General features: G+C 46.1%; 1 protein-coding gene across 4 annotated transcripts in view; it reads right to left on the bottom strand.

Moving 5' to 3' along the window:
• CLEC16A (C-type lectin domain containing 16A) overlaps nucleotides 1-27,652 on the bottom strand; it is a 241,915-nt gene that overhangs the window by 199,599 nt on the left and 14,664 nt on the right. For all 4 annotated transcript variants that reach the window (XM_049904932.1, XM_049904933.1, XM_049904934.1 and 1 more), the window contains exons 2-9: nucleotides 25,989-26,117; nucleotides 19,964-20,097; nucleotides 15,715-15,863; nucleotides 11,513-11,618; nucleotides 9,579-9,702; nucleotides 5,878-6,052; nucleotides 3,966-4,019; nucleotides 420-533 (exon numbers count right to left, since the gene is read on the bottom strand). In XM_049904932.1, the coding sequence (XP_049760889.1) occupies nucleotides 420-533; nucleotides 3,966-4,019; nucleotides 5,878-6,052; nucleotides 9,579-9,702; nucleotides 11,513-11,618; nucleotides 15,715-15,863; nucleotides 19,964-20,097; nucleotides 25,989-26,117 (985 nt within the window). The remainder of the gene's footprint in view (nucleotides 1-419; nucleotides 534-3,965; nucleotides 4,020-5,877; nucleotides 6,053-9,578; nucleotides 9,703-11,512; nucleotides 11,619-15,714; nucleotides 15,864-19,963; nucleotides 20,098-25,988; nucleotides 26,118-27,652) is intronic.

Below are 27,652 nucleotides of genomic sequence, written 5' to 3'. Positions count from 1 at the left end.
CCAGCCTCTGTTGATATTTGTGCCATAGAATTTATAAATTATTTTCCCACATACTCTCTCAATCTATCCCAATATCAGTGTCTCAGAGACATGCAATCTGAAGCCCAGAGCAGTACAATTCCATGTCCAATAACAATGATCATTCGAATTCATTATTAGTACGTAATCTGAGATATTCCTGGGTGCAAATTTCAAGGCTCTGATTAAAAACCAGTCGAGCTGATTCTCAATCCTGGTGACTCCACGTGTGTCAGAGTAGAACTGTGCTCCATAAGGTTTTCACTGGCTGACCAGCTGATGTACCATCATTGTGTATGCGCATAATGATAATTTCTACTTTTAGAGAAACACACGCATTAACAAAGTGAGCAAGGGCTTCTTTTCAAGGTCGAGAAACAGTGCCAAAGCTAATGACTTACAGAGCTTCTCTGAACATCCTGCTCAGTCTTAGCGTGCATCTCAGACGGATCACCATTCAGAATGACCTCAGCTAAGGAGTTTACCAGGGGTGCATGATGTATAATTAAGAAAACCTGGTGAAAAAGAAGAAATGGGACTTGCATTAAAGTGTGCAGTTTTTCAACCTCTCCCTTCCTTAATCTGAAACAACAGAGCTGGGCTACGTACATCCTGTATTAAGCAGCAATCACTGTAATACAAAATTCAAAGAATGTGCCACATTTAGAAGAAATAGTTGCTGCTTTCCCCTTCTGAGGTCCCTCCCTCTCTCAGACTTACTTGGCTGGCTGCTCTGCACCAGAAGGAAGCACATTAAAACAAGACTATCCTTCATGGCTGGTTGAAGCCAAATCCGGCTGGAATGGCGCAATGTGGGAGAGGAACAGCCAAACCAGCACGCTCCTTCCTTTCCACAGGCATTTTCATGTCAAATTCAATCATGGTAAGGCTAGAAGGCACTATCCCAAACTTTAGTTATAGGGGAACAGGGGTGGGCAGCCTTGTTCCAGTCATGGACTTGGCAGAGGGTGGGTTACATGGTTGCCATCAGTGGAATGGGCTCCGGTCTCTGTGGTAGGTTCAGCACACTGGGTCTCATTGCAGCTGTGAAGGGTGTGGAAACTGGGGGGCAGAAAAGCCACATGCACAAGAGACAGACCCAGTCATGGCAGGACGCACAATCAGAAGGCACTGGGCTGTGTGGGATGACCCTGCTCTGCTTCCCTATTGCACAATATCCAGAGGCTCAGGGAATTCAAAGCCGCCAGCAAAGGCAGCTCGGACACACTTGCTACTTGGTTTTAAAATGTAAAAGCGACAAGGTATAGAACTGCGAGTGATGTACCTACCATTTGTTTAGGAAAAGGGTGTGTATGTGTGTGGACACTTTGTATTTGCTTCTATACACACAGGACAGGGTTCCTCAACCTTGGCGCTACTGACATGCTGGGCCAGATCATACCCTGTTGTGGGGGGCTGTCCTGTGCACTGTAGGATGTTTAGCAGCATCCCTGGCCTCCATCCCCTAGATGCCAATAACTCTCCCTCCCCGATTTGTGTCAACCAAAAACATCTCCATACATTGCCCAATGTCCTCTGCCGGGTGAAATCACCCCGTTTGAGAAGCCCTGGCACAGAACATCTCTGGAAAGACACAAAAGAGACCTACAGCTGTAGCTGTCTCAGGGGACAGAAACCAGCAGACTGACCAAAAGTGAAAAGAAAACTTGATTTTCACTTCTTTGAATTCTAGGCTTCAAAATTTTTTCTTTCTTTTTTTTTTTTTTGTTAATAAAAAGTAAAGGCAGAAACTGGTAACACTAGTTGCCTCTGTGTATGTAGGACCAGGTGCCTGGGGACAGGGGCAAGAGAGAGCCTCCCCATACATCGGTCTGCACTGTGCAACAGGGTGAACGCATGTTCACAAAACAAACATAATTCCAATTAAATAAAAAGGTTCAGGCAGAATACCCAAATGTGGCACCTAACTGAACAAAGCACGTCTGCTTTTAAAATCCAAGGGAGACTCTATCATGAGATCAAAAGAGTGGCCCGTGTTCGAGGCTGCGGCAGGCACTCAGATGTTAGCCACTGCGAGGATGGTGATTCCTCTTACCTTCCTCGTGTCGAAATAACCACCACATTCCACCCGACCATAAAACAAAACCCCAAATCACGGAGTCCACTCATTCCACAAATATTTACTGTGCACCTTGGAGGGATGTTACCTTGGCTGATCACTTACTCATCTCTTTTATTCAGTCCACAGCATTCAGTGAGCACCTATTAAGGTCCAGTGGACAAAGATGATTCATGCCTGTGGACCCCAGTCTCTGAGCGGCGACAGCGGTGAGAGGGAAAGTGACTGTGTGGCCATGGATACGTGTTCAGGCCACGCTGCCCGCCCCGTTCCTGTGGTTGCAGCAGTCCAGTTTTAGTGTTTATTAATGTTGTTAACATGATTTTTCTTGATTTTGTAGCTGTGCTTGTAACATAATTTGTATGCATGTTTCATTTTATAGTGATGTCAAGGCCTATCGGGGCTTTCCGGACAAGGGATTTACAACTCATTTTTGATTTTCATGCATTTAGGCAACATTATTTATTTCTGGATAATAAAACTAAATGAAAATGCAGGGTGTGTGTGTGCAAATTTTTTACGTTTAAACAGGGTCTATTACTCAAGTTTGAAAAATACCAAATTACAAGCTATGTTTTTGGGCAGACAATGAAACAATTAGGTGCCTAAGCTACTGTTCTCTCATGAAGAAAACAAGAGAAAGGCTTCTCAAACAACGGTCTGGCCCTCTCCCTCAAGTGTCAGCATGGGGGTTTGAGGGAGCCCCTGCCCCTGCAACGTTCAACAGCTGAAAGGGTCCTAAGAATGCTCCCACGGGATTCCTATGGCTGGTGCAGCTGACCTGCTCAGTCCTGCCAGACTCCCAGAATCCCAAGCAGACGATGCTGGTGGATTCATGAGGAGGTGGCAGACAAAGCTGCCAGAAGAATCTGGGGTTTGTGCTGAGCCCCGCCACACAAAGGAGCATTCAGCAGGGGAAGAAGCCTGAGCAAACAGTGCTTCCAGGGCAAGGCAAGGCTCAGGATGCGAACAGTGACCAGGCTGCACTGGGTCCCCATCAGTCTGCCTCCTGGGAGGAGCTGCATTGGAATCTCTCTCTTCAGGCCAACCGGAAACTCAAAACAGCCAAGGAGATCACGTTAGAAGGGCCTGCTCTGATCAAAGCAAATAAATCCCCGTGCCATTGCAGAAGTAGAGACAGGGCTCTGCTCAAACGTTCAACTACTTGACAGTCTAACGAGATGGCTCAAGAGGCTGGACTGCCCGTAAAAAAAATATTTTTACAGTTATGTAACTGGATCACCATGGAGTTTTTCCCTTCTTGTAAATATTACGTAATTACGAGAAGGGAGCACACTTGTTTAAGGGGGGAGGAGGATAAATTGGCTCAAGATGCAGATCTGGGAGCTGCGGTTCCTACAAGGTACCTTCCAGAAGGTAATGGGGGAGCTAGAAAAACAACAAAAGCCTTAAAAAACAGCCTTATTGGAGGATGTGTGTTAAACCGAGCTGCTGTGTGTTTGATCACTCTGCACACACAAGGTCCTGCAGTTTGGGGCTGATTTCAAAATGCTGTGAATAAGACTAATGCAGCCCACATCTCCAAGATACTTCCTTGGTGCACTCCCTCGTCATTCTGGAAAACTCCATCTCACTGTAAAAATCAACTGCCTACATGCCAGGTTTGGTATCTTTTTAATTTCGCTTCTCTTTAAACTTCCACCCACTACCACAATGAGGATACATACCACCTGTATTTGATGTCTACAAACTAGAACTCCCCTTTCTGTTTATTGTTATTTCTTTCAAGTTGGGGACACAGGGAGAGACGGTGGAACAATGTGGTCTGGGAGGTTTCTGAGAGGCAGCAGCAGTGTTCTAAGGACCCTCCACGTGTGGCAGGGACACAGGTGAGCGGTCAGCATACCTGGGAGAGAAGATAGAGAGAAACCGGCAGGCTGATTTTCGGGCGTTCTCCTCCCTAGAGAAAGTTGGAGGGAGAGAGAGAGAGGTTCACATCACGCAAGTGAGCGACACAAAATATATGAAGCCAAAAGCTCTGTACGAACAAGGGAGCTCCCTGTCCCCAACTTCCTCTGCGACCCTGGGGCTGCCCTTTCCCTCGTGCAAAAGTCCACTTTGCAAACTGAACTTGCAGCCTAATCCCATATAACACCATCTCTAAGGCAGCTGCTTTTCCATTTGAGAAAGCTCCTGTTATTAATCACGGGTTAAAGGCTGGGTCCCCGAGAAGAACCTGCTTCTTAAATTACCAAGTATGTCGATGTCCCCCATCTGGGGGGCACGGAGCCCCCAGGGAGCCTGTTCTCAGGAAGGGGCTTTCAAAACAGGAGGACGGGGAAAGGTTTGGGTCTCTCTGGCCTTATTTGTACTGAGCTTCAATGTGCCTCAGTTCACACCAACCCCGTGAGGTATCTGTAGGACCAGCATTTTGCAGCTTCTTTTGAAACCAGGACTTCATTCAGGTTCAAACCCCTGCTGAGAATTTGCATTTCTAACAAGTTCCCAGCCGATGCTAATGCTGTTGGTTAGGGACCAATTTTGAGAACAGCTAACAGAGCAGCTGGCTCTCAAAATTTATTATACATAAGAATCTCCTGGGGATCTTGTTAAAATGTAGATTCTGGCTTGGTTTATCTGGGGGTGGAAATGCAAATTCTCAGTAGGGCTCGAACCAGAATGAACTGGTTCGAAGCCCTGTTTGAAAGAGGCTCAGAGAGGTTAACTGCCTTGTCCAAGGTTAGCAAAAGGAGGGCGCAATTTGAACCCAGGTCTGAGAACTCCAATTCTGCTTTTTCCACACCCCTCAGAGCTGCCTTTGGTAGATCTAATTAGGGCTGCAGTTGGCTTATTTTTAGCAAGAATCACAGGTTCCATCTCCAAAAGGAAAACTACATTCCCTTGGGACACAGATGAAAAGGACCAAACCCCTGCAGAGGAAGCTACTGGCTCTGCCCTGCCCTCTTCTCTCTCTCACATATACACACACACTCTCTCTCACACACACACATTAACCTGAGAGACACTGGGCATGGGGCTCCCCTCCCTGAACCGGTATTTCTCATGGGGTATCCAGAACCACCAACTCAGAATCACGTGTGGGGCAGGTGAAATATGCAGCTTCCCGGCCCCACCCTAGACCTACTGAACTAGATCCCTCAGGGGAGGAGGTGGCCTGAGGGTCTGCGCAGCACCCCCAAAGGATTCGAGGCTGGCTGAAGGTGGACAATCACTGTCTTGCATGTGTTTCTAAGTTTTACATGGCCATCCCTTCCCATCCCACTGAGCAAGTCTGGTCGCTGTCTGGATCTTCTCCAAGTCAATTAGCACTGACAGCCATGAGGAAAAGTTACTGGGGATGGAAACACCTCAAGAGAAAGATGCACAGAAACCAAAAACCTAAATTTGTAGAGGTTTCCTGTTTCCTTCTAATGTCAGAAATCATCTTCTCTCATTCACTTACACAGTCTACACACATACACACACACACTCTCTCTCTCATACACACACACCCGCATACACACACCCACCTACATTCACACATATACTGTCATACACACATACATACACACACTCACACATACACATACTGTCTCACACACACTGTCTCACACACACACACTCACTGACACAAGAAATAAGAGGAAAGGAAATTCAGTGTGCTTTGCAAGGAATCTCTCAGGCTCCAAGCCTTGGTTCCTTGCAAAGCTCAGTCTTTTTCACGGTGATGTTTCTTTTCCCCCAGCCCACACTTTACCCCTTTTGAAGCTGCTTGAACCAACAGGAGTAGGAGGCCCAGCCCTACCCCGCAGACCCACCTTGTCCTGATTCTCCAGCGAGTACACATAGAGGGGCAGGAAAAGCCTGTTGAGCAGGTGGTCTGTGAGCACATCGTTGAGGAACTCACAGTTGATGATGAGGATGTCATTGAGATAGTGCAGGTGGTCCAGGTGCTCAGCCACCAGGTCACTCAGTTTCCCCCGATTCCGGTGCCTGCAGAGAAAAACAACCTCAGCTAAAAGCCAAAGCCCAGAGCACTCAGGCCAAAAATCAATGGCCTGGAACTCGGGTCACTGGGGGTGCATTCATTCAAGCAACCAAAATTTAAGCCAGTCTCAAGACACCTACCCTGGCCCTTCTGGGGGGAAACACAAAGAGAAAATGGGCGGGTCTGCCACAACTGATTTCAGGGGACTCCTGGGGGGCCCTCACCCTAGGGAGACCTCAGTACAACTCACCCCAGCACCAACACCACCACAGCTCAAAACAAATGGGGTAAACAATGCAAAAAGCAGCAAAACGGCAAGCCATTTCACAAGAGTAGTCACTAGCCAATGTGGCAAGATTCCCTGGCTCCCAGGATAAGCAATATTAATGGAGCAATAAATCCTCGATAATTAAAAGGCTCCAGAGGCATCCTGAAGAGAAGAGCAGGCCTTAGCAGCTGCGTCCTTCCCACTGGCCCCAGCCACACATAGGGCACAGGGAAGGACAAGATAGCCCCCTGTCCGGTCCCTGCCCCAGAGGTTTCTGTCTCCTTGCAGCTCAGCAACAGCGTGCTGGGTGGGCCCCTCAGGTGGAATCTGTCTCACACCCTAAAAGCACAGAGCTGCCAAATGGCCAGTGGTCACACTTGCACCACCCTCAACACCATACCTCTTGCAAAGAACAATCTAGCAAAGGTGAGACTGTTTGTTTGTATTATTACTCTTACTAAAGTAAGAGATGGTCATTTTTGAAAATAGAAAATTAAAGAATAAAAAAGCAAGAAGAAAGAAGTCTTCTATACTCCCACAACTAACAGATACTCACTAAGAACATTTTGGGATCTAGGACCTTACAGTTTGTTTTTATATATTTATATTCCCTCCCTATAAACCAAACCAAATCCATTGCCATCAAGTCGATTCCAACTCATAGCAACCTTACAGTACAGAGTAGAACTGCCCCATAGAGTTTCCAAGCAGCACCCGGTGGATATGAACTGCCAGCTCTTTGGTTAGCAGCCATAGCACTTAACCACTACGCAACCAGGGTTTCCTCCCTCCCTATAGTCACATATAAAATGCACGTTATCCACTTAACTATATACTTTTTTAAAAAAAAGAAGTAAAAACAGGATTAATTTTACTTCTTTCACATAATTTTAATTATTCCTCTACTATATTTTTAAAATGTTTAGTAAGGATCCATAGCAAATACAGGTTAAACCTGTTCCCGTCGAGTCGATTCCGACTCATAGTGACTCTATAGGATAAAGTAGAACTACCCCATGCAGTTTCCAAAGAGCACCCGACAGATTCGAAGTGCCGACCTTTTGGTTAGCAACCATTGCTCTTAACCACTACACCACCAGGGTTTCCAGGTTATAAAGCCTAATAACACAATGAATATCTACGAACTCTCCATCCTACCCAAGACCTAGAACATGCATCATGTTTCACAACTTTTTCCACACTTAATAAGATATTGTGAGCACTTCTCTATATCAGGATATTTAATGCACCCCCCTTTTTTTTACACCGTTACTTTAAAAATTATCAAAGCAACATATGTAGACAGATTTAAAAATCCATGAGTACTAACTCCCTGATACTGAAAACTAGCAGCTCCTGGCCCAGCCTCCCGACCCAACGCTTAGAGGAGGCGATTTTTAACTCTGACAGTTGTCTCTGCAGGTGCTTCCTTCCATTATTTCTCTAAAATCTGCATGGACGTCTATTTTGCGACTGATACACTTGCTACATGACCTACTGACTTCCTGCCATGACAGAATTCCTTGTGTGCCCTCCGCACTCTTTCCCCCAGTGTTGTTGTTGTTGTTGGGTGCCGTCGAGTCGATTTTCGACTTACAGGGACCTCGTGTTACAGAGCAGAACTGCCCCATAGGCTTTCCTAAGCTGTCATTTTTACGGGGGCTGATTGCCAGGTCTTTCTGCCGCAGAGTGGCTGGATGGGTTTGAATCACTGACCTTTCAGTTAGCAGGCGAGTGCTTTAACCACTGCACCACCAGGGCTCCCCCAACAGTTATTGATAACTGGTGTTGACACAGCCAAATAGAGAACGAGGGTTTCGTTTTCTTCCTTGTACGGCTTTTCATTCTTTCTGGAGCTAAGTGCCTCAGAATGTTTCATAGCAGTGATTTTCTGTATCCTCACATGTCCTTAGTTTTGCCAAATGCCCCATTAGATCTTCCATCTACCAATCTTTGCTTCTCTCCCAATATCAGATCTAATCCTCTACCTAGCCCCCACTACCACCTCCAGGGGACCTCCTTCCTGGATCCCCTTACCATTCTGACCCATGCAGGCATGCTCTCACCAGGCCTATGCAAAGCTCTCACACTGGGGCAAGAGTTCTTAACGGGGCCAGTTTGCCTCCCAGGGAACATCTGGCACAAATGAGCTATCTGTGGTTTTCACAACTGGGGGTGGGGGTTTGCTACTGGCACCTAGCAGGTAGAGGCTAGGGATGCTGCTAAACATCCCACAATGCACAAGACATCTCCCCACAACACAGAATCAAACCCCAAACCTGTTGCCATCGAGTTGATTCCTAATAGTGCCGAGGTTTAGAAATCTTGCTCTGAGGTTTCTATTCATCACTAGTGACAAATCACCACTGTAATCTTTTTTTTTTTTTTAACAGATAAAATTTACTGCAATATGATTCACACACAATAAAATTCACCTATTTAGTGTGTACACTTCACTGACTTTCAGTATCTTCACAGAGCTGGGCAACATTACCACAATCCATTTTAGAACATTTGCCTCATGCCTCACTCTCATTAGCAGTTGCTCCCCATTTCCCCCTGACAATTTCCCCCGAGCTCTGGGCAACCACTAATCTTCTGTCTCTATAGATTTTCCTATTCTGGGCATTTCCTGTAAATGGAATCATACGACGTGGAGCCCTTTGTGTCTGACTTCCTTCGCTCAGGGTGTTTGCAAGGTCCTTCCACACTGTAGCAGGTATCAGTACTCCAGTCCTTTTCATTGATGAATAATATTCCACGTATGAACAGTCCACTTTTTTTTTTTTTTAAATCCTTTCCCCAGTTGATGGATCACCTTAATCATTTTACCAACTGCCTAGTAATGGGTCAGTTTGAACCCACCAGCCACTTCGCAGGGGAAAGATGTGGGCATCTGCTTCTGTAAAGTTTACAGCCTTAGAAACCCTATGGGGGCAGTTCTACTCTGTCCTACGGGGTGGCTATGAGTCAGAATCAACTTGCCAGCAATCAGTTTGGTACGGTTTGGTTTTGGTAATGGGTACACCATCTATGAGTGTGCCACACTTAATTGACCCCAGTCCCTTCTGCGAGGCACCTGAGTTGTTTCCCACTTTCCACTGTTATAAACCAGCAGGTAGAGCCTTTTAGCGTATGAAGTCCATACTCTGACTACACACAGGTTGATAAGTTTTGTTCTAGTGCCTGTGTTTCCTTACTGAAAACCAAATTCTCCCCTAACCACTCTGTCCACCTACTAAGCACCAGAGAAGGTCACTTACTCCTCGTCCGTCTGCACACAGTTATCAAGTTCGATCACATGGCTCCCAATGAACCAAACCAAATTGGAGAAGTAAGGAACAGCAGTTTTGTCTCTGATATAGTGCAGCATGGCCTGGTTATCCACTGAGAAAATTCACAAAGGGAAAAACAAAAAAGTTAAGCTACCAAAAATAACTCGGGGGAGTTTAAAAAAAACACACACGCAAAGAAAATGCCCTCTACTATCAGCCTGAATCTTTTCTGTCTTTCCTGAAAATGCTTGAAAATGTTTATCTTATTCATAAACCTGTACTTATCAAGGCAGTTCTGATGCTGTTTTTAAATTTATAAAATACGTTAATTATGCTAACCATTAATAGTGCACTAAAGAGTCTACGATAAAAACTAGACCATTCTCAAGCAAGTTTCCTGTATTTATATGCAAGGATAAGTTAAGAAAGCAGAAAACCAGAGGTTAATAACTTACATGACACTGGAATAAGGAACACAGGAATCGTCATTGAAGGAGAGGCAAAAACAGACAACAGTTAACAGGGTTAGGAACTGGGGTGATGAGACACCTCTCAGGGATAGGAGCTAGGGCAGGGGCATCTAAACAGAAAGACCCAAGTTAGGAGACAGCAAGAGAAAACAGAGAGCAGAAGGCAGCAGAACCTCACTGTGGACCAGGGTCACAATCTCAGAAGCCTGTGGGATTGATTCAGTGCACAAAGCTGGTAGGCCCAGCATGTGAACTGGGGAGCTGGGGCCTGGACCCCAGAGGGGGCAGCGCTCAGCACCAGCTGACCACTGCTCTGAAGGGCTGTGAGGTCAGGGCTGCCAAATCCACACATTTTCAAGTCGGAAATCCAGATTCTTACGCAAGAATTCCCAATTTAAGAATATTGGCAACCACACTTCCCCCCACCCCCAAAAAAAACCATCTAAGCCAAATTAAAGCATGTCTGAAGCCCATATTTGGCCATCAGGCCCTGAGTTTGCGACCTCTGGGTGGGTTCTGAGACAGACTTTTAAACTTAAGGCAATTCCAGAACTCAGCTGGCATGAACCCCCACCCCTAATGGGGGTCCTCAAGTGGTAACACCCCAACATAGGATGGTCAAAGGCCTCTGATCCCTGTGAATATAGAAACCCAGCTCCAGAGTGGTGACTACAGGGAAAATAGCCCCAGAATCAGGGAGAGAACTTTCAAGGTGATGCCTTGGATGGCTTCTCCCGTTTGGGAAACTTGTATCCAGCCAGCCTTTGTGCTAAGCACAGGCAGGGAGCCACAAAAGGGTTTTCTCCTGGAGCCAATGTTTTGGGGATTAAGTACCTCTCACAGGAGGAATTTGTTACTGCTTGAGCTTTGCAGCTACTTGAGAATGCAACATTGCCCCCTGCTGTTTGTAACATGAACTGCCTTTATATATTACTCAAAGATAAATACCCCCTAGCTGTATTGTTTTTTAGCTGTATTGAAGTGTATTTTACAAGCCGAAGCACAAAGTCAAAATCTAATATTTAAAAGGCAACTTTATCAACTTGACGGTAACAGGTTTTTTTTTTTTTTGCTGTATCAAACTACAGTTTTCCTCCATTCACAGGGTGCAGTCTTACCACTTTCCTATCATTCATTTTAGTGACAGGTTTCCGCCTTACCCAGGTTCCGGCTTTCACAGGTTTTACTGTACAACATGGTTGCTCTGAATCCCATGTGTGCCTCTCAGGACACCAGTACTCCTTTTAGCACTTCTGTCACCATGTGTACACATGAAGTCAGAGGGAGAAAAATTTACAGAAGGCCAGCTAAATGCTCGGCGGTTACCAGCTTTTTACAAGACAAGCAATCACAGCTTCTAATAAATTAGCTCCATAGTTCTCTCCAGAGAAGTGTATGCACAGACACACAAGCACGAGCACAGACGAGGCACGACCTTGTGAGGAAACTTACCTTTGTAAACGTTCAGGGTTATGGTTCTTACAGCAATTCTAACCATGCTTTCAGGATGATTAAAAAATTTGATGGCTTCTGTGTACAGGGCAAAGTCGTTAGTGTGCTAGAACATAAAAAGTATCAGGAACAAGTTATAAGCCCGTAAGAGGGACCTGCCCCCCATCCCAACTTTCTGAATTCTATCAGAGGTCAAAAAAATGCCACCAACATGAACCTTAAGCCAGTGGTTCATTCCCCATGGGGGACGAGGGAAGAGAGAGTGCAGATCCTAGCATGCAGGCGGGACCATGGAGAAAACAGAAAGGGATTCACAACATAAATTAAGAGGACTGAGTTCATAATCTGCTCTTCCACTTCTTAGCTGTGTGATGTCGTATTGCCAAGCTTCAGTTTACTCATCTATAAATAATACCTACTTCGTGGTGCTTAGAATTAAATAATATCATTTCAGGAACAGGGCTTAGTCTAGTGCCTGACCCTAATAAGCACTCAGTAATAAAGCTGCTATCATTAGCTGCTATTCAACTAATAAAGGCAAATGGTATAAGGTTTTACTAAATTTAGTCTCTTTTGGCTAAAATGTATTTCTCTACTTGGAAATACTAAAAATGTAAATTAACATTTTCAGGGAGGAAGAGGGTCCCAGGAATCTTATGACATTAAAAAGAGATAATCAAAACCATTCAGAACCAGAGAAAACCACGGTCTGAGCCTCAGGGAAAAGTCCATCAGCATCGGGGCCCAGAACCACAGAGAGGCATACTCTGCTGCCCTCTTGTGGCCAATTTTTCGGCAGCACTTGGGATCTGGGGAAGAGGAGAGCCATGAGCTTTGAGGCGACCATCACCCTCTACACCAATCCTTCCTAACTGGCTGTTATGGGTTAAATTGTGTCCCCCCAAAATATATATTGGAGTCCTGGCCCCTATACCTGTTTGGGAATAGGGGTTTCCTTTTGTCATGTTGATGAGGTCATACCAGTATAGGGTGGGTCCTAAACCTAATCAGTTCTGAGTTACAAAACAAGCAGAACAGACACAGAGACACACACACAGGGAAAGCATACGCCATGTGTTATGGACTGAATTGTGTCCCTGAAAAAATGTGTGCCACAACTTGGCTAGGCTCCCAGTACTGTGGGACAATTCACCATTTTGTCATCTGATGTGATTTTCCTATGCGTTGTAAATCCCACCTCTACGCTGTTAATGAGGCGGGATTAGAGGCAGTTATGTTAATGAGGCAGGACTCAATCTACAAGATTAGATTGTATCTTGAGTTAATCTCTTGAGATATTAAAAAAAAAGAAAGAAGCAGGCAGAGAGACAGTGGGACCTCATACTACCAAGTAACAAAAGCTAGAAGACTAGTGTAATCCTTTGGACCCAGGGGCCCTGTGCTGAGAAGCTCCTCAACCAGGGAAGATTGATGACAAGGACCTTCCTCCAGAGTTGGCAGAGAAAGAAAGCCTTCTCCTGAAGCTGGCACCCTGAATTCAGACTTCTAGCCTCCTAGACTGTGACAGAATAAATTTATCTTTGTTAAAGCCATCCACTTGTGGTATTTCTGTTACAGCAGCACTAGATGACTAATATGCCATGTGAGTGCCCATCTACAAACAAAGGAGCGCCAAAGACTACAGGCAGACACCAGAAAACTTAGGAGAGAGGCCACAGAAGTAATCTACAGGGCCAAGGCCCAGATTTGGACTTTTAGCCTCCAGAACTGTGAAGGAATAAACCTCTGTCCTTTAAAGCCACCCACTTGTGATATTTCTGTTTAGGGCAACACTAGGTGACTAAGATATTGACTGTGGGAAAGTAGGGACAATGCCACCTTGACTACTAAAAGTCCAGCATGCACTTAACAAGTGGTAGCTTCTGTATTGGCCCACATAAAAGAGGAAACCAAGCCCACCTCAAAAAGGAGGAGCCCAGCATTCCTCTGATAACAGCAGGGTGTTCTTCCAGAAGCATCGCCCTGGCCCCAGAACCCCAGTAACTGCCCTCCATCAGCTGCACAGAACCCCGGCGCCTGCCCTCTGCTGGGTGCACACAAGCCTGGCCACACTCGAATGGAGGGAGAACCCGGCCATCTCCTTGATCTCACCCTCACAGGTGCATTTTCTTGCACCTGGGATAGCCTTGGGAACAAACCACTCATTTGTTTCCTGGACATATTTACTGAGCACCTATGATGTGCCAGAAACCCCGGTGGCATAGTGGTTAAGTGCTACAGCTGCTAACCCAAGGGTCAGCAGTTCAAATCCCCCAGGCGCTCCTTGGAAACTCTACAGGGCAGTTCTACTCTGTCCTCTAGGGTCGCCATGAGTTGGAATCGACTCAACAGCACTGGGTTTGGTTTTTTTGGTTTTTATGATGTGCCAGGTGCTAGGCTAAGTGATGTTTTAAAAACTGTCACACATTTTGTGGCTAATATTTCTATTTGAGGACCAAATAAAAACAAAGTCCAGGATATTACTGCCACATTCTATCAGGACAGCTGGATGGACTGGGCCCAAACTTAGAGAACATGCATGGGAATATGGTCTGACTGCAAATATCGGCTGTCCAGACTACATGACCCGCTAACCTGAAGACGACACTTGCCCAAAAATACCACGTGGCTGCATGCTAAGTGGCCTCCAAGAGGGCCCCAATGAGCCTCACCTCCTATATTCACACACAGTGTCGTCCTCTCCCGCACTGAATCAGGGCTGGCCTATGTGACCAAAAGAATATGGTGGAAGTGATGGTGCGTGACTTCTGAGGCTAGATTATGAAAGACATTGCAGCCTGCTGAGGTCTCCTGGACCATCCGCTTAGGGGGATGGCTGCACTGTGCTGTGAATCCCTAGTCGCTCGAGCAGCCCCGCAGAGACACCCATGGTGAAAGGAACTAAGGCCTCCCTCTAGCTGGCCAGCCATGTGAGGAAGCAGATCCTTCAACCCTGGCCCAGCCTTCAGATGACTGCAGCCTCATGAAAGACCAAGCTAGGTCTTCTCTGCCAGGCCACCCAAGTTCCTGACACACTGACAGAGAAAGGTGAGGGGATTCAGACCAGGGAGACATGAGAGGAAGTCTGCTGGGAGGCTTCTGGGAAAGTTGTTTGGAAGTTAAAAAGGGATACAGGAAGGCAAATGATCTCCTCAGGCTTTTCAGTGGTGGCATGTGAGTATGTGGTGTTCGGAGCTGCTGCAGCCATCTTGAGACCATGAGGGGTTGAGCCTGAGGAAGATGCCAACTGTACGGCAAGGAGAACAGGACGATGGGAAAGCCCGGGTCCTTGACGGTGTGGGTTGAGCCACTGGATGAACCAGCCCAGGGTAGCTGGTGTCGGTACTTTAGGGTGTGTGAAATAAACTGGTCTCATTGTTCAAGCTCCTTTGAACTGTCTAGTGCAATCCAGGGTGAGAGCTGCAGCTATTCATTTAAGTGGTTAATAATTCTCCCAAGGAACAGCAGTGACATAAGCATGCAAAGGATGGCAACGGCTACATTTTAGGGAGCCAGGTACACATAAGGTGCTTTGAGGACATCGTCTCATTTCATCTAATTACTGAAAAACCCTGCCAGGTATACACAGTGAAACCTGTGAGGGCAAGAACTCTGCAGGGCCATCTTGCTTTTCTGGGTCTCACAACTGTTCCACTTTGACCGGGTACAGTCCTACCACTTACCTGTTGCTCATTTTAATGGAAAATATTTGAGTTGTCCTTCTCTGACAGGTTTCCGCCTTACAGGGGTTTGGGCTTTTACAGGTTTTACTGTATTAGTAACCCCCATTTTCCAGATGAGGAAGCTGAGGCTCAGAGAGGAACCAGGACTTCCCTAAGGTCACACAGCAGAGAAGTGGCAAAGCTGGGTCTGACTCAAGTTCCTGTTTTTCCCACAGAGAAGGAAAGTTCCTATTCTTCCCACTGTTTTTCCAACACTATTCCAGGTCAAAACGTCCTGGCATTTCTCCGCCCTGCTCTCAGGTGGCACAAACTGAACGTGACATTAAAAATGGACAGTTAATTTGTCAAATTAAAAAAAAAAAAAAAACTTCAGCATGCCAAACAGTGTCGCTAGGAAAATCATGAAATAGCAGACACATAATTGCTTCATCAACAGACACAAGGCCTCCTAGGCCCAACAAGGTGCTGCTATGGCTGGATGGCTTCACCCCCAAATGTGCCCCTTTGGCAGTTACTTACCTCGTTGTAAAAGAAATGGACAGTGTGGTTGTTGAGTTTTAACGAAAGCGTTTTCAGGAATGATATATAATATGCCATAATCTCCTCGTCAGAAAAGTCAAACTTATGGACAATGATAGAATTTACATAGTTATTAGAGAGTAAGTAATCTAGAAGAAAAAAAAAAACAAAGCAAAACAGACAGGTTAACTCATGGTGGCCATAAAGACAGGAAAAAAAAATGTCACTAACAAGTAGATGACCACATTAATGATTCTGAACCAACTGCGCTCCTGGGTTGCTGGGATTAGACAAACTAACAGAGAGCAGCTTCCTCTTGACCCAGAAGTCATCTACACATAGTCACTAGGAAGTTCAAAGGCAATACCAGAGAAAGGCCCCCAGCCCCCACCAAATAGAAAAAACACTTGACCGTTTTGGTTTCACTGTTGACAACGTTCAACAAGAGACGGGTGGGGAGGTTAACTGGTGCGTAGGCATGATCACAAACCACCCACAGATGAGGGTAAAAAGCACTGTGTTCTATAAAAAGCTTCCCCATTTTGCCACAAAAAAAAAATTACATAATCATCCCTGAATACCAAAAAAGCTACACGTGTTTTCTTCCCTCCCTATATAGCAACACAATTTCACACAGGCCCCCTACGCTGAGCCCTACTCTATGGCGGCATGGCGCTGGAGTTGAGGGCTTCCCAGTGTAATTCATCATCATGACAATACTACAGTACTGCAGCGTAGTTCGCATTCTTCCCATTTTGCAGGTGAGTAAAAAGAGCTCACAGTGGTTGATTACCTTGCCCAAGGACACAGAGAAAGTAAGTGGCAGAGACAGGATTCGAACCAAGGCCTGATGTCACCAGTAGGGGCCAACAATAAAAACTGGGTGATAAGGGCCTGGGTCATTGAGGCCGGCTAGAGAGCAGCCCAGAGGAAATGCAAGACCAGTGGGTCAAGAGCTCTGACTGGGCAAGGGAAGCTGGAGAAGAGAGTTTAGTGCTACATCTGCTGATTCTGAAACACTGGCTGCTAGATGAACACTGGGCAAATCCGCTGCAAAAGGCCTCTTTACAGTGTTAAAAAGCAAAGATGTCACCTTGAGGACTAAGATGCGCCTGACCCAAGCCATATTTTCAAACGGCTCACATCCATGCAAAAGCTGGACAATGAATGAGGAAGACCGAGGAGCTGACGCCTTTGAACTGTGGTGTTGGTGAAGAATATCGACTATACCATGGACTGCCAGAAGAACGAACAAATCTGCCTTGGGAGAAGTACAGCCAGAATGCTCCTTAGAAGCGAGGATGGCAAGACTTCTTAAATACTTTGGACATGTTATCAGGAGGGACCAGTCCCTGGAGAAGGACATCATGCTTGGTAGAGGGTCAGCTTGATATGTGTGAAACTAGACGTATCTTAAATATACACATGCACACATATACATACACATCTCTCTCATGAATCTTAAGTGTCCGGCGTGGTAGATTTTTGCGTCCACACACTGTGTAGGCCCACCCCCGCCCAGATCAGACACAGTGCGTATCCAGCTCCCCAGAAGGCTCCTTCGTGCCTCTACCCAGTCAATGCCCCCACTCCAAAGGCAGCTCAATCCTAACTCTGTCACCTCGATTCGTTGTGCCTGTTCTGGAAGTTCACATAAATGCAGTCGTACGATACGCTTGCTTCCCGTCTGGCTTCTGCCACTCATCACCATGCCTGAGAGTTATCCACATTGCTGTGTTTGGTGGTAGTAGTTCATTCCTTTTTTTTTTTTTTTTTTTTTTGGCTATGTAGTATTGTATTCTTTGAATTGTTCACAATTTATTTACCCACCTAGAGTCTTAACTGGTAACAAGCAGTCCAGGTGACTCTGGTGCCTACAGCACCTCTTCTCCCCATTCTGTGCCATTCTGGCTGTGGTTGGGGACAAGTGGCTTGGCAGAAGTGACCAGATGGATGTTTTGTTGAGCCCAGCTATGACTGGCAAGTGGCTTCTGTGCCATCAGAGACACATGTGCCTATGCTGACTGCTGTAGCTGTGCGCCTGCGAATATGAGCCCCCAGCTGCACTGTGGAGCTGGAGCGACCCCAGGCTCCATCCACTCCCCAGCGGAGACTTCTCCAGGGCCTCCAAGAAAGGACTCTGTGGGTGGCAGAAGCACCCTGGGAGCCGCAGAGGTACCTCTATTATTTGGCTGGGATTTTTCTATTACACCCTCATTGTGTGGCTGACTTCCTGTGGTATCCTTTTATAATAAACCCAGGAGTCTGTAAGTAACCTCAGTCTCTTGGGCCTTCTATCACTTAGGTCACCAAACCCAACAGACACCAGGTGCATTTGTGAAAGGGTGGCTTGTAATAATGAAAAACTGGAAACCACCTAAATGCCCATCGGTCAGGCAAAAAAAAAATGATGGGACAGCCAGATGCAACTCTTAAACCAAACCAGGCAGAGACAGGTAACAGACAATGAAAAGACTTAGGATACAGGTTGGGAAAAAATAAAATAAAGCAAACTGCACAAATGCACATGAACACTGAACTGCTAAGTGAGAACATAAGGAACTTTTACTTTCTGTATTTTAGCGATGTTTGATTTTTCTGTTTTGTTTTTTACAATGAGGACGTTTTCTTTGATTAGAAAACAAAAATAAAAAAACAAAGGTTCCCTATCCTTCTCACCCCCTGCACATCCAAGTTTTGTGAAGAGTCAGTGGTTGCTGCTGCCTTTGCAGAGCTTAAAAGAGCACTCTGGTGAAGCCTCCATGAAGCCAGTGGCGTCTGCCTGTGTTTCTCGTGGCAGGGCACGGTTTTCAGTCCCAGGACAAGAAAAGTCATGTGATCCAGAAATATCCTCCAAAAGCCATTTTTTACTACCCCAGCCCCCATCTTTAATCCAGCAGCCCTGAGCCTTGGTGAGCTCAGAAAAGGTTACCACGGAGCAAACCTTCGGGGAATGCCGGATGTTAATTTGAAGTAATTAACGCTACTGACCATTCCCATCTGCCAGGCCACGTGCTAAGCTCTGTACACATGCTATCACACGGACCCTCATACAACTCTATCCCACACTACTAGTATGTTCTCCACTTTACAGATGCAGAAGCTGCAGCCTGGAGAGCTAACACCCCGGAGAGCTAACACCCCGGAGCACATATGAGGAGCACAAGGCAGAACCGGCTGTGGACCCAGTCTGGTCTGAGTTTTCAGAAACTGCACTCATTTCTGATCCAGCGTAACAGACGCTGATCACAAGGGAAACCACTTTGGGTGACATGTGTCAACCCCCATTCATCGGACGTTGTGAGAGAAGGCTGCTGAGACAGCAGCACCACCTAGTGGCTGCTTCCAAGAGCCACAATTCAGCAGCTCTTGCCTCTTCCCCTCCTTTGCCCGGGAGGAACACCACCACCTCTCCCACTACCCACCAGAATCTTCTATTCGTACCTGCCTTTGATGCTGACCTTTCAGCCATGTGTCTTCTCTTCCTTCCTTCTCATAGGTAGGGCCTGGGGCTTGCTTTAATCATCTTGGAATAAAGCTAGTGGGAGCTAAACCAGAGTTTCTCAACCTTGGGACTATTCAAACGTTTTAGCTTAGAAAATTCTTTGGTGTGGGGGCTATCTTGTGCATTGTAGGATATTTAGCAACATCTTTGGCCCCTACCCACCAGATGTCAGTAGTACCCGCTTCATCCAATTGTGACATGTTTCCACATGTTGCCCTCGGGTTGAGAATCACTGAGCTAAACTCACTTAAGCTGAAACCCTTCCTCTATTCTGGTCTTGCTTGTAACCATGGGGCAGTGACTCAGACTCAGTGTTAAAATAAGGGTCCAACAGCACCTGCCTCTCAGGGTAGTTGTTACTGATGAAACTGGGGCTCAGCGCGGGCCAGCAGTAAGCTCAAGTCACACCCTCGTGAGTCAGGGAGCTGGGTCTGAACCAGGGGTGTCAGGTGCCAAAGCTCATGCCCTTGTACGCTTTTTGGCCAAGTTCTTCTCCCTCCTGCTTCTTCCAATGCTTATTCCATTGGCTGATTTTGAGGGACCCCAATTCTTTATTAAGCTAAAAAGAGAAATACAAACACCCCAGAAGCGCTCAGAAGAGAGGAGCCCTCTCTTAGCCCTCATAGTGCTGCAGACATGACTGCAGTAAACACAACGTTCAAAAACCAACACGAAAGCGATGCAGAGCTACATGCTGCCGACGCACAGGGACTCAGAGTCAAAGGTCAAGGAATGTGTCCTTACAGAGCGAGGTCTCGTGGCTGATATTCTCAAAAAGGATGTTCAAGGTTTGCAGCAGCTGAACACACACGTAGCGACCCGATTTCTGCCGCAGGATGTTCAAGAAGAAAACAAACATGTTCTTCTCCAGGAAGAAGCTGGGGAAAGAACAGGAGAGTCAGTGGTTTACTTTCTACATGTGACAGCTCATCCTGTGGTTACATACAGGGCACATGCATGTCAGCCTCCCAACCATCACACCACCTGCATGCCCTTGGCTTCCACACTAGCCAGTTCTCACAATGCCATCTTCCATCCTGGCTAAAATGCATCCTCCCAAGCTCTCTTCCCAGGACACGAGAACAGTGTTGATTCTGGGAAGCAGTGAACTAGATTTCTGACAGAACGGTAAAGACTTATACCTACTAAATGATCACACACTCACCTATGTAATCTTGACAAGCGGCATTTTTCCATCAAAGACTTTATTTCCTTAGTTTCCCCTACTGTTATGGGTTGAACTGTGTCCCCCCAAAAGATATGTTAAAAGTCCTAACCCCCCAGTACCTGTGTCTGTGACCTTGTATGGAAATAGGGACTCTGGAGACATAATCAAGTAAAGATGAGGTCAAACCAGATTAGGGCAGGCCCCAATCTGACTGGTGTCCTCCTAAGATGAGACACTGAGATACACACCAGGGAGAAGTCCGTGTGAAAACAGAGGCAGGGATTGCAGTGATGCATCTACAAGCCAAGGATCACCAAAGAATGCCGGTGACACCAGAAGCTAAGGGAAAGGCATGGAACAGATTCTTCCCTAGAGCCTTCCACAAGAGCATGACCCTGCCCACGCCTTGACTTCAGGCTGCTGGCCTCTGGAGCTGGGAGAGGATACATTTCTGCTGTAATACGCCAGCTAGTCTGTAATGGAAGCTGCAGGAAATGAATGTACTTACTAGCCTCTTCCCTTTGTTCTTCTCATCTTTGAAGGTTTAAAAACAAACAAACTGGAATTCTCTGCAGAGGAGTGAGATAATGCTAAATTTAAAGAGTTTTCGTTTCCAAATCGTAAAGCTTATAGTTTCCACAGATAGGGAAAAAGAACTAGGAGGAAAGACGAAGATGCTGATGTGTGGTGGCACCTAGCCAGTCTCCCAGTGCGTCTCTACCTTTCTCACTCTGGACAGAGCACTTGTCTGCCTGCAGCCTGGGCAGCACTAGCTCTTTGAGATACATGTTGCTTCTTTTAATCTTGAAAAAGAAGCAAAGCCCCTAACGCCCTTCTTTAAAGGAGAACATGTTTCTGGTTAGGCATTCTCCGTATTCAAGCTAAGACCATAAACCTCTTTTTTGGGAGACTCAGAAGGAATCCCCATAGTTACTTGTGTCTGCTGGTCAACGTTGTCTTGGGCATCTCTCTCCCCTCGCCTGTCAGCTCCACAGTGGCAGGATCCTGGGTATGGCACTTGCTCAGTGCTGTGGAACTTCTGTTTGAATCCATACAAGGGTGAATGAACGAATAAATATGACCTAGAAAAGATCCCTGAAATATTTTCCAGCTCTGATTCTGGAAGCTGGTTTGTCTACAATGCTGTTCACATTAATCCCCAGCTTATCTTTATCATTTGGCCCATTTTGGCCTCCTTCGCTTCATGAAAGGAACTCTGGTGGCACAGTGGTTAAGTGCTCGGCTGCTAACTGAGAGGTCAGTGATTCGAATCCACTAGCTGCTCCGTGGGAGAAACATGTGGCAGTCCACTTCTGCCTTAGTTATCTAGTGCTGCTATAACAGAAACACCACAAGTGAATGGCTCTAACAAACAGAAATTTATTCGCTCAGTCTAGGAGGCTAGAAGTCCTAATTCAGGTTGCCAGCTCTAGGGGAAGACTTTGTCTCTCTGTCGGCTCTGGGGGAAGGTCCTTGTCATCAGTCTTCCTCAGTCAAGGAGCTTCTCAGCACAGGGATCCGGAGCCCAAAAGATGTGCTCCCCTCCTGGTTCTTCACTCTTGGTGGCAGGAGGTCCCCATGTCTCTCTGCTCACTTGTCTTTCTTATATCTCAAAAGAGGCTGACTTAAGACACAACCTAATTCTGTAGATTGAGACCTGCCTCATTAACATAACTGCCTCTAATCCTGTCTCATTAACATAATAGAGTTAGGATTTACATCACTTAGGAAAATCACATCAAATGACAAAATGGTGGACAATCACACAATACTGGAAATCATGGCCTAGCCAAGTTGACACATTTTGGTGGGGGGAGGGGGATACAGTTCAATCCACGACAGCTTCCATAAAGATTATAGCCTTGGAAACCCTACGGGGCAGTTCTACTCTGTCCTATAGGGTCGCTATTGAGTTGGAATCGACCCAATGGCCATCAGTTTGCTTGGTTTTCACTTCAGGATGTATAAGTCAGTGGCTCCCAAGAATTACCCAACAAACTCACTGCAGCACAGCAGCCAGAGGGAACTTGTGAAAATGCTAGTACCTAGGCCTTGCCCCAAAGATTGATTCAGTAGGTCTAGCATCAAATCTAGGAACCTGGATTTTTAAAAACTCCCTACGGAAGTGGGGGATTCCTTGGAGAAATGGCTGATTCTGGGGCCGGGGGAGGGAAAACACAAGACGAGCCTAGAGCATCTTGTAGTGCCAGAAAGTGCTCAAAAAAACAAAAGGATGGGGCATGTTAAAGGGATGCAAGAGCCACCTAAAGAGTTTACAATTCCAAAGCTGGAACAATCTGGGCAACAAAATATACAACTTAGAATTGGATAATAACCCAGAGAATAATATCCATGAGCTCACACTGATATGAATAAATGACTGAATACATAAATAAGTGTGGGAGACTAATCTTCCATGCACAATTCCAAGCAACAGATGGAGATACTCTTCCCTCCAGGAAGTGGAGCTTAATTCCCACCTGCACCCTACTCCCCTGAAGATGGGCTATAGTTGAGTGACTCACTTTCAAAGTATAGCATAGATAAAGAGAAAAGAGCAACTTTCCAGTGGAGAAACGTGGCAAACACTTTAACCAAGTGGTTAGGTCAACATCTACTGATATCACATATACCCTGACAATATGTGCTAAGAAGGCACTTCACCTCTGTGGTCTTCTTTCCCAAAACTCATAACCCCAGAGTAACCATGAGAAAAACACCAGACAAACCCAGACTATGGGACTTTCTACAGGACACCTGGCCAGTACTCCTCAAAGCTGTCAAGGTCACAGAAAATGGAAACCATCACAGACCAGAGCAGACCGGAGACGCGTGACAACAAAAAGCAATGAGGTACCCTGGATGGGGTCCTGGAACAGACGGAGGACAATAATGGAAAAACTGGTAAAATCCAATTAATGTCTGGAGTTTGGTTAATAGTACTGTGCCCACGTTTCTGGGCTGTGACAGATGCACGTGGTGAAGGAAGATGTTAACATGGGGGGAACCAGGTGAGGGGTACACAGGAACTCTCCGTACTACCCTTGTAACTTTTCTGTAAATCTAAAATTATTGCAAAATAGGAAGTTTATTAAAAACCAACTCTTTTGGGGATTCTGTTGGGTGGCCATTTAGAAACCACTGAACTGTAAGCGTCTCAGTAGTTTCTCTTAGATTACAGAGGGACTAAGAAAGTCCATGCTAGTAAAGGGAGGACACAGTTTTGGATCATTTTCCCAAGGGTCTTTCTCATTTCCAAAAACAAGATACAAAAAAAGATTTTTTTCTTCTCATTCCCCATGGTTCCTTAAAGAAAGTTAGTCCCATCTATAAGCAACACCTCACTTCATTACTCATATGCTTTCCTTTGGTGATCATGGCCAGAGTTATAGAAGGTTCGCATTTTAAGAAGTTCGCGTTTTCCACAAGTAACTTTATCTCAGACCACCTTACTGATGAAGAGAGCGAGCTACCCCCTAATTTTTTTTTTTTTGTAAGTAATATGAGAAGCTGGACTATATGAAGAAAAATAGGGCATCAGAATTGGGGGAAGACTCATTAACAACCTGCGTTATGCAGATGTCACAACCTTGCTTGCTGAAAGTGAAGAGGACTTGAGGCACTTACTAATGAAGATCAAAGACCACAGCCTTCAGTATGGATTACACCTCAACATAAAGAAAACAAAAATCCTCACAATGAGCAACATCATGATAAACAGAGAAAAGACTGAAGTTGTCAAGGATTTCATTTTACTTGGATCCACAATCAACAACCATGGAAGCAGCAGTCAAGAAATCAAAAGAGGCATTGCATTGGGCCAATCTGCTGCAAAGGACCTCTTCAAACTGTTGAAGAGCAAAGATGTCACCGTGAAGATCAAAGTGCGCCTGACCCAAGCCATGGTATTTTCAATCACATCGTATGCATGTGAAAGCTGGACAATGAATAAGGAAGACCGAAGAAGAGTTGATGGCTTTGAATTGTGGTGCTGGCAAAGAATATTGAATATACCATGGACTGCCAAAAGGACAAACAAATCTGCCTTGGAAGAAGTGCGGCCAGGATGCTCCTTAGAGGCAAGGATGGCGAGACTGCGTCTTACATACTTTGGACATGTTGTCAGGAGGGATGAGTCCCTGGAGAAGGACATCATGCTTGGCAGAGTACAGGGTCAGCGGAAAAGAGGAAGGCCCTCAACAAGGTGGATTGACACAGTGGCTGCAACAATGAGCTCAAGCATAACAACGATTGTAAGGATGGCGCAGGACCGGGCAGGGTTTCGTTCTGTTGTGCAAAGTGTCGCTGAGTTGGAACCGACTCGATGGCACCCAACAACAACAACATAAGTGGCCAAGCTGGAAAATGGAACCCCTTTTTGTTTTTTAATGAGTTTTAAAAGTGGTCTCAGTGTTTATAATTGAGATTATAATATTTGTAATCTGTGTTTGGTGGGCTGTCATACCCAATTCGAAATCCTTCTGCACTCAGATATTGAGACAGGTCTGCTGGCAGGGTAGGACATGGCTTACAGCCTTTGGTTTTAACAGTCTAGCAGAGATACCATTAGAAGGACATTGGTGGTTCAGTAATAGAATTCTCCCCCCTTCCATGCAGGAGACCCAGGTTCAATTCTCGGCCAATGTACCTCATGTGCAGCCACTACGCATCTGTCATTGAAGGCTTGTGTGTGGCTCTGATGCTGAACGGGTTTCAGTGGCGCTTCCAGACTAAGACAGGCTGTGAAGAAAGGCCTGGTGATCTACTTCCGAAAATGAGCCAGTAAAAACCCCACGAATCACAACAGTCTGATCCATATTTGATCATGCAGATGGTGCAGGACCGGTCAACATTTTTTTCCCTCATGCGTGAATCTGCCGTGAACAGGGGTCAACCAGTAGCTAACAATGACAAAGGGGCACCTTTGTTATTATCGTGTGTTTTCATTTGCTAGGGCCTACTCTGTACCAAACACTAGTCAAGGAACTTTCTACTTGCGCCTTTAAAGATGAGGAAGCTGCAGCTCGGGGAGGTAGAGAGCCTGGCCTAAAGCTGCTCATCTAGGAAGTGCAAGGATGAGGAGAAAAGCCCTCCATGGCCCTGAGTGTGAGCCACTGCTCCACCAATGACCAGCTAGTGACCCTGAGCAAGTGACACCATCTCTTCCAGCTCCAGTGTCCTCCTCTAGGACATGGAGATAGCGACAGGGGCTCCACCCTGTGGTTGCTTGGAAACTTAAGTGAAAAGGATTATGGTATCAAGAGTTCAGTGACTCCCCCAGGACAAGGTTCTACAGTTCACTTAGAACCTAACTGCCCAGGACCTTTTCTCCTCCCCAAGGAGATAATCAGACACTACTTGGAAAATTATCCACAATATTTTCAGATTTTCTAGAGACACTCATTTCCACAACTTGCCCATTTTTGACTTGCATTTCCACCATGTTTCAGGACGTTTATACAGATAGATAGATAAATGTACACGACCAAACTAGCATCAAATCCTGACATCATCAGAACTTATGGGATACTTCTGGAAAAAACAGTCAAAGGGAGAAGAAGAATTAAAAAAAAAAAAACAAGAAACATCAGAAACCCGTACTCAAAGACAGAGCTGTCATTTTGATCTCCCCAAATCAGGATCTCAGTGATGGAACGGATGGTCTCCACTAGCAGGTTCCGGTTCTGTTCTGTGACCGTGGTGTTTTTGGTCAAAACATGGTACAGATACCTAAGAGAAAGGGAAAAAACAAAATTAAAAATTACCAACTGAAATAAAAGCCATGCTCGATGACCATCCGCAGTATTTTGGGGACAAAATGCTGTGCTTTTTCAGATTCAGTTAGCACAATTTCCCATTCAGATTAGACATAACACATCATCCAAGAAAAATGGCAAACAATGCTTTGAAGTGTTAAATAACCAAGGACACACAAATGCAACTAAGGCAGACAGCCATTCTCAAACTCCAGCGTATAAGGGAATCGCCAAGACAGCGGATGAAGTGGGACCTTCCAGAGCCCACTCGGGGAGGTGACTCAGCAGGGCTGAGGGGAGGCCCAGGAATCAGCCTTTTTCACTTGCTCCCCAGGCAATTCTGATGCTGGTGGGGCAAGTGGAGCAACATGGCTCAGTGCCAAATGCCGAGCATGAAACCTGCAGCCAGGCTGCGTGCAGAGATTTAGAAAGGTGGTGTCACAGCTCAGGGATGCTGGGTTCCAAAGCTGGTGGCTGGGGCAAAAATCACGTGCAATTAAGATTACTCTTGAAATGCTTGGTAAAACCAGTCACTGTCATGTCGATTCCGACTCATGGTGACCCCATGTGTGTCAGAGCTCTGCTCCACAGCGTTTCCCAGAGGCTGATTTTCTGGAAGTAAACTGCCAAGCCTTTCTACCAAGGCACTCCTGGGTGGACTCAATCCACCAACCTTTTGGTTAGCAGTCGAGCATGTTAACCATCTGCACGATTCAGGGACTCCCATAAAGTGCAGCATGCCTGTTGCAAACGATGACTCAAGTGTTTGGCAATGATCTTATTTGATGAGTATCAACTGTTAAATTCACAAAGCTAAGGGACTATGTCACTGTACTTCATCCATCAAACAGGCATGGAAGGCTTTGGCTGCCTCAACCTGTGCCAGATGCTGGGCAGAGACAGCTGGACACAGTCCTATCCTTGTGGCCCTCTCTGCCTGTAGTGACAGAGACCAAAAGGACTGCCGAGGCCAGGCCTGATCAGCATGGGGGCCAGCAGTCTGACCAGTTACCCTGGGAGCATTGCCTGATGTGGCTTTTGAGAGATGGCTTCTCCAGGGCCCACAGATGGAGGTGACTTCACCCGTCACTGGGGCCTCGGCCCGGGAAGGAAAAGGGGATGCCAAGAAGGAAGTGACTCAGGAAGTCACCTCCTAATTTCTTTTACCGCCACCTTCAGTTGTAGGGATGGGGGGGGGGTGAGGATGGGGACAGAGACTGGGGAGAGCAAATCAGAGAAGGATTAGGCAGAGTATCAACCCAACCCACCGCCATCGAGTCAATTCTGACTCATAGTGACCCTACAGGACAGAGGAGAGCTGCCCCATAGGATTTCCAAGGCTATAATCGTTACAGAAGCAGACTGCCACATCTTTCTCCCGCAAAGCAAATAGTAGGTTCAAACCACCAACCATTCGGTTAGCAGCCAAGCACTTAACCACCGTCCACCAGGTCTCCTTTAGGTAAGCTGGTTCCATCTAAATTTCTAGAATTGGGTAAGGTATAAGAG

Source organism: Elephas maximus, chromosome 12, assembly GCF_024166365.1.
Source record: "Elephas maximus indicus isolate mEleMax1 chromosome 12, mEleMax1 primary haplotype, whole genome shotgun sequence".
NCBI lineage: Eukaryota > Metazoa > Chordata > Mammalia > Proboscidea > Elephantidae > Elephas > Elephas maximus.
The sequence above is the reverse complement of the archived record's forward strand: the minus strand, read 5'-3'. Positions and strand labels throughout refer to the sequence as shown.